Source organism: Scyliorhinus canicula, chromosome 1 (assembly GCF_902713615.1).
Source record: "Scyliorhinus canicula chromosome 1, sScyCan1.1, whole genome shotgun sequence".
NCBI classification, from domain to species: domain Eukaryota; kingdom Metazoa; phylum Chordata; class Chondrichthyes; order Carcharhiniformes; family Scyliorhinidae; genus Scyliorhinus; species Scyliorhinus canicula.
The window spans coordinates 56,671,681-56,687,488 of record NC_052146.1 but is presented as its reverse complement, the minus strand read 5'-3'; the positions used below and the strand labels follow the sequence as shown (position 1 = coordinate 56,687,488).

At 43.6% G+C, this 15,808-nt stretch overlaps 1 protein-coding gene across 4 annotated transcripts in view; it reads right to left on the bottom strand.

Moving 5' to 3' along the window:
* rnft2 (ring finger protein, transmembrane 2) overlaps window positions 1-15,808 on the bottom strand; it is an 86,282-nt gene that overhangs the window by 42,698 nt on the left and 27,776 nt on the right. For all 4 annotated transcript variants that reach the window (XM_038790999.1, XM_038791008.1, XM_038791018.1 and 1 more), the window contains one exon: window positions 3,776-3,929. In XM_038790999.1, the coding sequence (XP_038646927.1) occupies window positions 3,776-3,929 (154 nt within the window). The remainder of the gene's footprint in view (window positions 1-3,775; window positions 3,930-15,808) is intronic.

Genomic DNA, 15,808 nt, shown 5'->3' with positions numbered 1-15,808 from the left:
TGATCTGCGTCAGTTCCTGCTCAGCAAGGGCATCGCCTCGAGCAGGACAATCAGCTACAACCCCCGGGGAAGCGGGCAGGTGGAGAGGAAGAACGGGACAGTCTGGAAGGCTGTCCTGCTGGCATTCGGTCTAGAAATCTCCCTGTCTCCCGCTGGCAGGAGGTCCACCCCGATGCGCTTCACTCCATCTGGTCGCTCCTGTGCACCGCTACTAATGAGACCCCTCACAAACGTGTGTTTGCCTTCCCTAGGAAGTCCACCTCCGGGGTCTCGCTCCCAACATGGATGATAGTTCCTGGACCCGTCCTCCTCTGGAAGCATGTGCGGAGCCATAAATCGGATCCCTCGATTTAAAAAGTCCACCTGCTCCATGCAAAGCCACAGTCCACCTACGTGGCACACCCCGACGGGCGACAGGACACAGTCTCCCTCTGGGACCTGCTGGGTCCCCACCCACAACCTGATACCGCTCCCCCCCCCCCCCCCCCCCCCCCCAGTTGCCTTATTCACCCCTGCGCCACCCACTCTCCCACCAGTGAACCTCACCGCAGCCCCCACCCCAGCAGGATCCGTCCCCCCGCTGGATCCACTATGGGGTGGCGACGGAGAGGACAACACGTTCCCGGAGTCGCAAGAGACCACATCGGCGCCCACACCACCACCAGGACTGAGGCGATCGCAACGGAGGGTCAGAGCCCCCGACAGACTCAATCTGTAGTTTACTTCACCCCCGCTGACTTATTTTAAACAGGGGGTGAATGTGGTAAACACCACTGGTAACACATAGCATGCATTCCGGCTCTGCCACTGTATTACAGGTACCACAGTAAATCCCAGCCTGCTGGCTCCTCCCAGCTGGCGACGTATCAAAGTGTATGCTCTCCTGCACTGCTCCCATTCTGGTTCCAGCTGCAGGAGGCACAACATCTTGTGCAATAAAGCCTTGATTGTTTCACCATTCTCGTCTCGTGGTAATTGACGGTACATTGCACCCCCAGCTTGGTGAGTCCTGTGCAGGTTACTACAGGTTATTACAAACTGCAAACTGACAGCTACATTATCCAAGCATTATTCTGTCTACAATCATCCTCTGCACTCAAAATGGCTCATCCAAGTTCAAGGAAGATACTCAGAGATATAAAAAAAATAAATGTACCAACAGATAAAATGAAACAAAAGGAACAGATGAGAGGAACATCAACTGAATAATGACAGTGAAGGACTTCCTGTAAGGTCTCTATTATCTTTGATAACCATTATTAAAAAGGAAGGGAAGCAAATGACAAGTTCTGAATTGATCTAGCGGGGGGGGGGGGGTGGATGAAGAGAAACAGGTATTACTGTTTTGTGTTGAGGTTGAAAGGTTGAAAAAGGCAATTGCAAACACGGTTATGCCCAGATGATGAGCAAAACACAATGAAAGGATTAGACTCTAATGGTACCTGAAGAGCGTATTTCAAATGTCAGACAGATTTGAAAGGAAGAGAAATTGAGAAGTTACAATGCATTTACACAGGCAGTGCTTCCAATTTACACTGAAGTCAGATTATATGCAGAGGCAATAAGCACTAACTCCAGATTAACACTGCAAAATCTACTCCTGCGTGCACAACAGACCACTTTGTACACATGCCAGAACTATAGTGTATATCTACTTTGAAAGAAAGAATGGCTGCACAAGTATTCCAAGAGCCCCAAATGCAATATAACTCATTCAAACTCTTTGGATGCCATCCTTGTTATAGCCGAGTACAGCACAAGAGAATCTGGTACTGATATTCCTCTCCAAAGTTTCCAGGTACTAAGAAGATGAAAAGGAGGCAAAGACCCAATGCATGAGGGCACTGACTCTTTCACGTTGTTAAAGGATATTGTGGGATTCCTCTGAGAGGCAGACCAGCGTCTACACCTGCAATGGATGAAGGGAAGGACAGCCATGGCAATCAGTCTGCATTCCTGCCCTTCCCACTTCAGTTTCCTTTTGAGAAATATCTAAAGATCCTGGCATTTGGTCTACTGTCTGGAACTTGATAGATCAGGGAACCTGTGGGTGGTAGCGTCGAACAGCAAGACAAGTGAAGCCGGAGAAGTAGAGTTTACCTTCGTTTGCAACCTCTCTACAGGTCTTTAGGGCTGAAAGTCTGCTCTCCAACAGCAGCTTGAAGACCATAAATAAAAAATAATCCTGTCTCTTAGGCTTGCCACTGCACTTGCATTTCTGTCGCAAGGCCCGAGCGGAGACTGGACCTGCACCAGTGCATTTTCAGAGGCCTGGCAAGGCACATTTTAGACATACAGCCCCTGTCCATTACTTGGGCAAGGAAGGACAACCAGCTAAAGGGTACACTCAAAGCCACAAACTTTATTTCACTACACATCAATTTTTACATATCTTTTAATAATAATTTGATCAATCTCAGATTAAAATAGAAATGTCGCCACAGACCCTTTGAGAGCTCATTGGTGGTAATTTGGACTGGTGGTGATTTAACCTGAGGGTTACCACACCTCAGGCGAGGGTCAAGGTTGAAAGGCGGGACCTTCATGAAGAACCTCGATGTGGAGATGCCAGTGTTGGACTGGGGTGGGCACAGTAAGAAGTCTTAAAACACCAGGTTAAAGTCCAACAGGTGTGTTTGGAGTCAATAGCTTTTGGAGAGTAGCTCCTTCATCAGGTGAATTTCAGCCGGTATAGGAATTGAACCCACACTGTTGGTTTCTTTCTGCATCACAAACCAGCTGCCCAAACAATTGAGGCAGCAGCTAATCAGAGGAAAAACTCAAGTACGTATCATCTGCAGAAAAATTAGAATAGTTTCTGGCATCCTTTGGGTAAAAGCGTTCCTCACTTCAAATGCATAATTTACTTTACAAACTGTAGTTGGTGCTCCACAAGCAATAGTTTTCCTTTGAATAGTTATCTTGCACTTATGTAAAAAGACAAGCCGTAAATAATGATTAATATTTTTGCATTAGCAGCAATCAAGTGCATTCCAAATAATTTTCCTCTGAGTGATTGTACAACCATGTGCACCAAGGGTTCACAGGGATTTTGACTCGATTTTATATCGAAGCTTTTTGCCCATAAGGAGCGCCTGATGTTAAGATGGTCGCTATAGACCACATTAGGAACAATCATTCCCTATTGGAAAGAAAGAAAGAAATAAGATGAAAGAAAGACTTGCATGTATTTTCTGCCTTTCCTGACCACTGGATGTCTGAAAGCTCTTTACAGACAGTTGTAGAATCTCTACTATGCAGAATTGCCCATTGAGTCTGCACCGACCCTCTGAAACAGCACTCCACCCAAGCCCACTTCTCTGCCCTATCCTAATTAAACCTTAACCTAACCTATACATCCCTGGAGCCTAATGGCCAATCCACCTAACCTGCACATCTTTGGACTATGGGAGGAAACCGCAGCAGCCAGAGAAAACTCACGCAGACATGGAGAGAACATTCAAACTCCACACAGACCACCCAAGGCTGAAATTGAACCATGGTTCCTTGAACTGTGAGGTAACACAATGCCACCATGTTGCCCCCAGTGAATAACATCGGATGAGTGGTGGAATGTTGAAAAGCTGTGGCGTCACCACAGGAATTATCTTCTGCTTATTAACATTACACACACTTCTTTAAATCCACTGTTTGGAAAATTATAGCATTCACAATGGTATTGTAAGTCGGTTCAAACCATTCTAAATGAAAGTGTCACTGTAAAACAATAAGCAGTAGAATAGAAACAAATTCAAGAAAAGCTAGGCCAACGTACCCTTGATTTGAAAGCTAAGATGATTCTGGGCAGAACGAGGATCAAACACTTGAAACCAATAGTAATGTATTTCAGCACAAAGTCCGTAATTCCTGCAATCCAAAGCAAATCAAAGAAATCCTTGCTTTCCACACTAGTCTTCAGAAATACTAAACTGAGGAGAAAGGAAAAGAACAAGAGTACAAGTGAAATACTTGATTTATGTACTGCAATGACCATTAAATTTAATCATCTGGGTAATGTAATAGCATAAAGGCAAAGCAGCTAGTAAGCCTACACTATGCATTAGATATGCCTAACAGACTGTGGTACTGGTAATACAAAAGCCTGATCTTGCAGTTGTAATGATGCAAAACTGTCCGCGTTCACATTATTATAACTGTGAATCTGACAGCAAATTTTGGAGTTGTCACATGAGCAGTTAAATGTGGAAATCCAGATGTTGCCATTGCAGTGATTCTCTGCTCCTCCATAGGTTATGCTGTTGAAGTCCATGCAAATGGCCATCAATTAGAAATCCCTGAAGGGACGAAAACTACTCCTTTACCTCTTGAAAACGTTACACCTTCTTAACGAGGTGGGTCTGAAGAACCACTCTGGCCCAGTTTCAATTAGAAATTGCCATTTCTAAAATGGCAATTTTCTCCATTATCGTAACAACACTTTAGTTTAATTTAATACAATTTTTTGAAAATGTGAGATTATGATTCTTCAGCTTATAACATGCATGCCACAATCTGTATTTTGTTCTGAAAAATTTATGAAAAGAGAAAAAACATCAGTAGGTTATTTTTCCCAAAATTGCACAAAATTCTGGATCTGGTGAGAAAAGGTGTGTGAAACTCGTTGACTTCACAGATGCTTTTTCTCACCTGATTAAACAGCATTCTGTACAATTTCAAAGTGCTGGCGAGGACCACGCAGCCAACTTGTGGCGGCAAGGCCTAAATACGTCGGCAAAGCCGGGATTCTGAGATCGGGATGCCATTTCAAATCTCAAAGTTTATTACAGGTCCTTCCCGCTACCCAAATGAAGATCGGGATCTTCCCCACCCCGAAGATCGGGATCCACTTTCAGGCATGGGGAACACCCCCCAACCCACACATGCAGAAAGGCAACCACCCCCCCCACCCCCAAAGTTCAGAGCAACCCCACCCTTCACACCACGCAAGCATTTGGGTGACCCGACCCCCACCCTCCCCACCCTACCCCCTTTCTGTCCCCACGTGGAAGAGGTATCGGTGGGAAAATCCTCTTAATAAGTACAGTTTGTTAGCAATTTAGTTGGTTGCATGCATCAGATGAGAGAATCTTGGATCATTAGGTCCAAAGATGTGCTGGTCAGGTGGATTGGCCATGCTAAATTGTCCTTAAGTGTCCAAAAAGGTTGGGTGGGTTACTGGGTTAGGGTGGAGGTGTGGGCTAGGGTAGGCTGCTCTTTCCAAGGGCCAGTGCAGACTCGATGGGCCAAATGGCCTCCTTCTGCACTGTAGTTTCTATGATTATGGAGATCGTCAAATGTTATTTTGGATTTTCATCTTTCGAACATAGAACATAGAACATAGAACGATACAGCGCAGTACAGGCCCTTCGGCCCTCAATGTTGCACCGACATGGAAAAAAAACGAAAGGCCATCTAACCTACACTATGCCCTTATCATCCATATGCTTATCCAATAAACTTTTAAATGCCCTCAATGTTGGCGAGTTCACTACTGTTGCAGGTAGGGCATTCCACGGCCTCACCACTCTTTGCGTAAAAAACCCACCTCTGACCTCTGTCCTATATCTATTACCCCTCAGTTTAAGGCTATGTCCCCTCGTGCTAGCCATCTCCATCCGCGGGAGAAGGCTCTCGCTGTCCACCCTATCTAACCCTCTGATCATTTTGTATGCCTCTATTAGGTCACCTCTTAACCTTCTTCTCTCTAACGAAAACAACCTCAAGTCCATCAGCCTTTCCTCATAAGATTTTCCCTCCATACCAGGCAACATCCTGGTAAATCTCCTCTGTACCCGTTCCAAAGCATCCACGTCCTTCCTATAATGAGGCGACCAGAACTGTACGCAATACTCCAAATGCGGCCGTACTAGAGTTTTGTACAACTGCAACATGACCTCATGGCTCCGGAACTCAATCCCTCTACCAATAAAGGCCATGACACCATAGGCCTTCTTCACAACCCTATCAACCTGGGTGGCAACTTTCAGGGATCTATGTACATGGACACCGAGATCCCTCTGCTCATCCACACTACCAAGAATTTTACCATTAGCCAAATATTCCGCATTCCTGTTATTCTTTCCAAAGTGAATCACCTCACACTTCTCCACATTAAACTCCATTTGCCACCTCTCAGCCCAGCTTTGCAGCTTATCTATGTCCCTCTGTAACCTGCAACATCCTTCCGCACTGTCTACAACTCCACCGACTTTAGTGTCGTCTGCAAATTTACTTACCCATCCTTCTGCGCCCTCCTCTAGGTCATTTATAAAAATGACAAACAGCAACGGCCCCAGAACAGATCCTTGTGGTACGCCACTCTTAACTGAACTCCATTCTGAACATTTCCCATCAACCACCACTCTCTGTCTTCTTTCAACTAGCCAATTTCTGATCCACATCTCTAAATCACCCTCAATCCCCAGCCTCCGTATTTTCTGCAATAGCCGACCGTGGGGAACCTTATCAAACGCTTTACTGAAATCCATATACACCACATCAACTGCTTTACCCTCGTCCACCTGTTCAGTCACCTTCTCAAAGAACTCGATAAGGTTTGTGAGGCATGACCTACCCTTCACAAAACCATGCCGACTATCCCTAATCATATTATTCCTATCTAGATGATTATAAATCGTATCTTTTATAATCCTCTCCAAGACTTTACCCACCACAGACGTTAGGCTCACCGGCCTATAGTTACCGGGGTTATCTCTACTCCCCTTCTTGAACAAAGGGACCACATTTGCTATCCTCCAGTCCTCTGGCACTATTCCTGTAGCCAATGATGACCTAAAAATCAAATCCAAAGGCTCAGCAATCTCTTCCCTGGCTTCCCAGAGAATCCTAGGATAAATCCCATCAGGCCCCGGGGACTTATCTATTTTCACCTTGTCCAGAATTGCCAACACTTCTTCCCTACGCACCTCAATGCCATCTATTCTAATAGCCTGGGTCTCAGCATTCTCCTCCACAATATTATCTTTTTCCTGAGTGAATACTGACAAAAAGTATTCATTTAGTATCTTGCTTATCTCCTCAGCCTCCACACACAACTTCCCACCACTGTCCTTGACTGGCCCTACTCTTACCCTAGTCATTCTTTTATTCCTGACATACCTATAGAAAGCTTTTGGGTTTTCCTTGATCCTACCTGCCAAAGACTTCTCGTGTCCCCTCCTTGCTCGTCTTAGCTCTCTCTTTAGATCCTTCCTCGCTTCCCTGTAACTATTAAGCGCCCCAACTGAAACTTCACGCCTCATCTTCACATAGGCCTCCTTTTTCCTCTTAACAAGAGATTCCACTTCTTTGGTAAACCACGGTTCCCTCGCTCTACCCTTTCGAACATTAGAACATAGAACATACAGTGCAGAAGGAGGCCATTCGGCCCATCAAGTCTGCACCGACCCACTTAAGCCCTCACTTCCACCCTATCCCTGTAACCCAATAACCATTCCTAACCTTTTTTGGTCACTAAGGGCAATTTAGCATGGCCAATCTACCTAACCTGCACGCCTTTGGGCAGTGGGAGGGAATCGGAGCACCCGGAGGAAACCCACGCAGACACGGGGAGAAAGTGCAGTCTTTGTACAGTGAGCCAGCGGGGAATCGTACCTGGGACCCAGGCGCTGTGAAGCCACAGTGCTATCCACTTGTGCTACTGTGCTGCCCAATTAGAATTAAATATTTTATAGAGAGGGCAGCACTGTGGCGTGGTGGTTAGCACTGCTGCCTCATAGCGCCGAAGTCCCAGGTTCAATCCCAGCTCTGGCTCACTGTTCATGTGAAGTTTGCACATTCCCCCTGTGTCTGCGTGGGTTTCGCCCCACAACCCAAAGATGTGCAGGGTAGGTGGATTGGACACGCTAAATTGCCCCTTAATTGGAAAAAATGAATTGGATACTCTAAATTATTTTTTAAAATTTTTATAGAGGCTTAATGGATTATTATTTTGTAAACAGTCAGAGAAACAAGTTGTTCAAAGTATAGTTTGCTCACAATAAACAATGCTGAATTTCCATATTTAAAATTGACCATTAAGACGGAACGTCCGAGCTACAGTTTTCATGGCTAACAAGTGTGTACTGTTGTGATATGATAGTCAGATCTAATGTGTCAGGCCATTTTCCATATTTATGTTAATTTCTAGCTTTGGATCATTCTGACTGTCACGGTCAAATCTGGGTTTCTTTTCTCTGCAATTAATGGTTTTCTTAAACTCCATTTCCTTGTCCCTTCCATCCTAACTTCCAATGCCAAATGCAAAAGGTTCATGGATTTGTGCACCTCCCACTGCCGCTAACTCCCATTCCTTTCTTCACACAATCATCTACCCATCCTGATTTCACATCACTCTCAGCTTCTTCCTAATTTCCTCTTCCTGGTTAATTTCACCCATGAGATCCAGGTCCTGCCCCTTGAGCCCTTCCAAAATAAATTTCTCATTAGGAACATAGTGCCATACGATGCAAGAGGAGGCCATTTGGCCTTTCGAGCCTGCTTCAGCAATCAATAAGATCATGGATAATCGGTTGTGATCTCAAGTTCACTTTCTGCCTGCTCCCCTCCATCGCCTTTCCCCCCACCCCTGCATAACCCTTGATACCCTTGTCTGCCACTCCAACTAACCCAGTCTTGAATTTCACAGACTAATGATCCTGTGAGGAAAAACTTCTTCACATCTCCATCTGAAAAGGGAGACATCTTATTCTTAAACTGTGTTCCCTCGTTCTAGTCTCTCTCATGTCTCAGGGTAAAAATTTATCTCAGTATCAACTCAGCCAAGTACCCACAGGATTTTATACACTTCAATAATATAATCTCTCATTCTTCAAAACTTCAATGGATAAAGGTCCAACGTATTCAACCTTTCCTCCTAAGATAAGTTCTTCATCCTAGAAATGAATCGAGTGAACATTCCCTGAACTGCTTCGAAACACAATTAAATCCTTTCTCAAATAAGGAAACCAAAACTGTTCACAATACTCCAGATGTGGTCTCCCGAACACCCTGTACAGTCGCAGCAAAACTTCCCTACTTTTATACTCAATTCCCCTTGCATTAAGTGCCAGCATGCCACTTGTCTTCCTAATCACTTGCTGGAACTGCATACTACTGTTTTGTGATTTGTGTACCAGGACACCCAGAACCCTCTGTAGAGCAATCTCTCTCCACTGAAGTAGTATACGGCTTTTCTATTCTTCCTGCCAAAGTGGAAAAGTTCACATTTTTCCACATTATACTCCATCTGCCAAATCTTTGTCCACACACCTAACGTAGCTATATTCTTTTTTTAAATAAATTTAATGTACCCAATTCATTTTTTCCAATTAAAGGGCAATTTGTGTTGTGGGTGGCGAAACCCATGCAAACACTGGGAGAATGTGCAAACTCCACACGGACAGTGTCCCAGAGCAAAGATCGAACTGGTGACCTCGGTGCCATGAGGCAGCAATGTTAACCACAGCGCCTCCTGCTGCCCGCTATATTCTTTAACTCATCTTGACAACTATCTTGTGTTATTAGCAGATTTAACCAGCATATATTCGCTCCCTTCATCCAAGTCATTGATGCAGATTGTAAATTGTTGAGAATCCAGCACTGACCCCTGTGGCACTCCACTAGTTACAATTTGCCAACCCAAAGACCCATTTACCCCTATTTTCTGCTTCGCTTAGCTAACTAATCATTTATCCATGCTAATTTGTTACTCCTTATGCCATGCAATTTTATCGTGTGGTAAACATTGATGCAACACCCTATCAAATGCCTTTTGGAAAGTCAAGTACACCACATCTAGAGGTTCCCCTTTATCCATATTGCTTGTTACTTCCTCAAAGAACTCTAGTTAAACATGATTAGTTATTTCCTGCTTAATAATGTATTCTTGCATTTTCCCTATGATGGGCGTGAGGCCAACTGGCCAATAATTTCCTGTGTTCCATCTCCCTTTTTTGTTGAATAAAGGTGTTACATACATTTACTATTTTCCAATATGCTGGGACCCTCCAGAACCTAAGTAATCTTGGAGAAATATAACTGATGCCGCCACCATCCCTACAACCACAAGATCTGAGGATGCCAACAGGTCCCGAGATCCTGACAGCCTTTAGGCCTAATAATATACCCACTTCTCCCTCTCTTTCACCTCTTGATTTTTAAATGTTTTTGTGCAATTTTCTAAGTCTTCTACAGTGAAGACAGTCATAAAATACCTATTCAATACCTCCACCATTTCCTGGTTTTCCATTATCAATTCCGCAGGCTCACTCTCTAGAGGCACAACACTAGCTTGCATTACTCTTTTCCTATGTAAATACCTGGAGAAATTCTTACTATATTTTTTATATTATTTGCTAGTCTTCTGGTTTAGCACACGGCTAAATAGCTGGCTTTTAAAGCAGACCAATGCAGGTCAGCAGCACTGGTTCAATTCCGGTACCAGCCTCCCTGAACAGGCGCCGGAATATGGCGACTGGGGGCATTTCACAGTAACTTCATTTGAAGTCTACTTGTGACAATAAGCGATTTTCATTTTCATTCATTCATACCCTACTTTCTTGCTCTAAATTATTATTTCTGTCACTTTTGCTAATTCCTATAATCCGACCAATCTTCTGACCTACCACTAATCTTTGCAGATTTGTACAGTGTTTCTTTTAACCTGATACTTCTCAACATACTCTCTTGGCTCCCATTGTAGCTTGACCTCCTGTACCATTCTTCACCCTCTGCCAAAAAAAAACACCCTTGACTTATCCTCTCCAACTATTCGAAAAACGGAATACTGTGTATGATGGAAATCTGAAATGAAAACAGAAAATATTGGAAATTCTCAGGTCACATCTGTGGAGAGAGAAACAGGGTTAATGTTTCAGGTTGATGACACTTCATCAAAAATGGGAAAAGTTAGAGATGTAATAGGTTTTGAGCAAGGGATGGGTGGGACAAGAACAATGGAAGGTCTGTAACTCATGCCTATTTCAAACCTTCCTTTGGTCCTCAAAGTTGTCATATGCCCTTTTCTGTCAGAATAATATGCCTGAGTGCCTCTATTTTTTTTTAAAGAGTGGTTGGGGCGTGAAACACACTCCCAGCTATGGTAGTGGAGTCGGACACTTTAGGAACTTTCAAACAGTTATTGGATAGGCATATGGAGTGCACTAGAATGATTGGGAGTACGTTGATTTGATCTTAGTTTCAGACTAGTTGGGCACAACATCGTGGGCCGAAGGGCATGTACTGTGCTGTACAGTTCTATGTTCTCCCGGCTCTCCTCTCACAGTTTCAAAATGTGAAACTCCCAGCTCTCCTCTCGTCGTTTTAAACACTGGGATGTTTACTAGGATGTTGCCTGGTATGGAGGGCATAGCTATGAGGAGAGGTTAGATAAACTCGGTCTATTCTCACTGGAACGATGGCGGTTGAGAGGCGACCCGATAGAGGTCTACAAGATTCTGAGTGGCATGGACAGATTGGATAGTCAGATGCTCTTTCCTAGGGTAGGAGAGTCCAGTACTAGGGGACATAAGCTTAAAGTGCATGGAGAAAAGTTTAGAACAGATGTACAAGGCAAGTTTTTTTACACAGAGGGTGGTAAATATATGGAATGCGCTGCCTGGGAAGGTGGTGGGAGCAGGTACGATAGTGGCATTAAGGCACATCTAGACAAATATATGAATAGGGTGGGAATGGAAGGATACGGACTCTAAATGCAGACGGTTTTAGTTTAGGCAGGTACCATGGTCGGCACATGCTTGGAGGGCCGAAGGGCCTGTTCTTGTGCTGTATTGTTCTTTATTCTTTCAAAGCACCAAAATGACCCTGGTCAAAATCACGAATGACGTTCTCTGTGACTACAACTAGTTCTTGGCTTGCCTCTCCTGCCATCAAACTTCATGACACTCCGTGGATTTCCACTCCTGTATATCCTAATAGTCAGTGGAACTCCAGCAATGGTTTCGCTGTTACCTCCAAAGTCACCCAAAGTTCTTTTCATGGCCTCCGCTTTATCTAAATGTTGCTGCTTGGCAGAAAAGTGTCAGCTTTCACGTGTATGATACTTTTTCAGCTCCATCTTTATACCAGCTCAAATCTGTGGCCACTCCAGTGCTCCCAGGCATAAAATCCCAGATTTCTTCCAATTTTGTACTGAGAAGACCCAAGCCATTTCTTTTTGCCCCAACTCTCCTGCAAACTGTGCTCCCTTACCACTGCTTCATTTCCATCCCACTTGCTTAGATTGAATAACAATGCGCACCCTTTTGATCCTGATTGAAGCCTTGGTGACCTCAACATAACCTGTCACCAGCTCACAGCCATTCTATCCGTCACCAATTTTACTTGCACATTTCTGCCTCTTCCCCTAACACTCTGCACTAAAAGCCTCATCTATGCTTTTTTCACCTCTTGGCTTGATAATTCCGGATCAAGGATATTGGTCACGAAGGAACTCTTTCTTTGTCTTCTATCATATACACAGTACAGTTTGTGGAAAATGCAACTCCACATATGCTGTCCTGTGATAAGTCGCATTTACCAATTACCCCACTCTTCCCTTCAACACAAATAAATTTAGAATCCTAGTGCTCATCTTCAAGGTGTTCCAGAAGTTGTTGCATTGTAATTCGTAACCTCTCCAGCTTTAATTCACCCCCCACTAACATTCACTCCTCTGTTTGGCTTTTTGTACATCCTATTATCCCTCCACACTGCATTTGGGGGCAAGCTGGCATTGCCCCACCCTCTGACAGTCCTCCCCACCCTCGGCACTTCTTTCCTCTTTAAATCCTTCTCAAAATCCAGACCTTCTACCAAATATTTGATGAACCATCCTGATTGCGTCCTCTGTTTCCATGTGTGAAATTCCATGCGGTTTTCTTTTGTGAACTGGGTTACAAATTGCAAGTCGTTGTGAGATACTGCCAGAAGACTAAAGACAACCAGCTCCAAACCTTAAGGCTCACAAACTGAACACAAGCAGCAAATAAAAGAGGGTAAATTGGGCCATGTTATTTGGGATCCAGTGGTCAAATTGCCAGCTTAGCAGGTATTCAGTTTGGAAAGTGTTACTCTAAAAGAAAATCTAGTTCATTGGCATTGGAGTAGAACTACAAAACAAATACAATGCTTGAAGTTTGTTCGCCAAGTTAGTCAGACTCGAGAAATGTTAGCTTTCATGAACTATTTAAGACATTCAAAATAATATCGGTTTAATAGATTTATGTTTAGCTATCAGACAAAGCATCAGAAAAATGAAAAGATTTCAGTTTAGAATCAAATAATAAAACAAAATCAAATACTCACATCGCATGAGACATCACATAACACAACAGTTGTCTCAACTAATGTTCAAAAATCTGAATGTACAAATGAAACCTATGAAGAAACCAATGTGAAAAAAATTTGTACCTTGCAGATCATGCGGGGCAAAATAAAGTTCCAAATTACTTGCATGAAAACAAATTCAAAAATATGAAGCAGCTAAAGATTGGGTTCTAATCAATACCTGCCTACAGTTTCAAGGGGTGTACACATATACATTAATGGGCATGGCTCATCTATTCCTTTTTAAATATCAAATGCCAAACAGTTTTTGAAGAACTTTTAATGCGTTCAAACTTTTCTCATTAAGGTAAGGAATATACACAATTGGGAATCAAATATTTTTCCTCTTTTGTGTACAGCGCCAGTATCAAGCAGTCCCTGCTCATATATACCCTGGGAAAACCAGAACTCAGAGCTATGCATAAAAAGTTTCAACAATTATGTAAACATCAAAAAAGCTCTCTCAACAAGTAGGAGTTTCTCCTCATTTTCTATAGCGGCCATCGTTAAGAGTGTAAATTCCAAATGATGGCAGATTTTTTTTAAACCCTTGCTGTGCTCTTGAATCAGTTAATACAGCTTAGCTACATTTCATATAAGGGCCCTAAGTTTGCACTTGCAATATAACTGGTATTGCTTCACATGGGTGTTAAGACATTGTTATGTAACTTTGGGTCCCATCGGAGTAAAAAATCAGTAAGAGTTCCTCCCCCGGGGAGTCTCACTTTATTTCACACCAGAGTTAGCTTCCATTCCAGATTTACACTACAATTTCAGAGAAGTAAAGCCTAGAAATGATGACATGTAATACTGGAGGTAGGATTTAAAAAATGCATTTAAATGGTCTTGAAGCATTAGCCTCGCAGGGGAGTGTAGCTACGTCATATATTCTAGACCAGTGGAGCTCTCCTCTTCTAGGGGGGTTATCCTCTGCGCCCGAGTGCTGAGCTTGTGAGGGGGCATACATGGAGCTGTGAGGGAAGGGGGATACCCGCCTAGCCAGCCAGATCAGCCTAATGAACCCTAGCAATTAATGGGGTGACAGATGTCGCAACCAGATCGCCCTCACACCCAAAAATACATTATAAATTGAAAATGCCAACACTACTCAATGTTATTGCATGTCATCACAGAATGATACAGCACAGAAGGCAGTCATAGAATCACTACAGTGCAGGCCATTCATCCCACCGACCCTCTGAAGGAGCACCCTACCTGGGTTCAAATCCACACCCTATACCCACAACCTTGTAACTCCACCTGACCTACACACCTTTGGACCAAAGGGGCAATTTTAGCATAGCAATCTACTTAACCTGTACATCTTTGGACTGTAGGAAGAAACCGGAACATCTGGAGGAAACCCATGCAGACACAGGGAGGACGTGCAAACTCCACACAGTTATCCAAAGCTGGAATCGAACCCTGGGTCCCTGGCGCTGTGAGGCAGCAGTGCTATCCACTGTGTCATCATGCTGCTCATCGTGTCTGTGCTGGCTGTTTGAAAGAGCAATCAAATTTGGTTCACTTCCCTGTTATTTCCTTATGATCTTGCAAATTGTTTCAGGTTAAAATATTTGTCCAATTTGCTTTCTGAAGTGATTATTAAATCCGCTTCCACTATTCTTTCTGCAGTGCACTCCATCCCTTAATGTAAAAACATCCTGTGCAAATATCCCCCCCCCCCCCCCCCCCCCCCCCCCGTTCTTTCTGCTTCTGCCAATTTTCTCAAACCTGTGTCCTCTGCCAGGGGAAACAGTTTCTCCTGATTTGCTTTATCAAAATTACTCATGATTTTGAACATCTCGATTAAGCTTCCTCTTAACCGTCCTGATTTCTCTGGTCACCCCACTTAAACTGCAGTCTTGCATCCCTGGGACAATTGTAGTAAATATCCTCTGTACCCCTTCCAAGGAAGTAGCATCCTTCTGAAAATGCAGTGCCCAATACTGGACACAAAGGACCAGGAATTTCTGGGCAGGACCAATTGATCTTTGCCTGCTTCTCCAAATTTTCCATCATGCCCACGACAGATCCCGCCTGATCCTGGTGAATATTTCAGCCTAAGCTCAGTATTTTATAAAAGGTTCAACATAACATCTTTGCTTTTTTACTCTATAGCTTGGATTTTGAAGTAATAATCATGGTGCAAATGTCAGCACTTACAATCATTGCTCCGAAACGACCCTCTTATGGACTGACCTCATTAACACTACACCCCTGTATGCTTCATCCAATGCCGGTGCTTATGTAGTTACATTGTGTACCTTGTGTTGCCCTATTATGTATTTTCTTTTATTCCCTTTTCTTTTCATGTACTTATGATCTGTTGAGCTGCTCGCAGAAAAATACGTTTCACTGTACTCGGGACATGTGACAATAAACAAATCCAATCCAATCCTTTGAAACTGACAGCAATTTCTTAAGTGTGCACACTTGCAGTTAAATGTGGAAAATTGAGAAGTTGCTGTCTGATTCGACA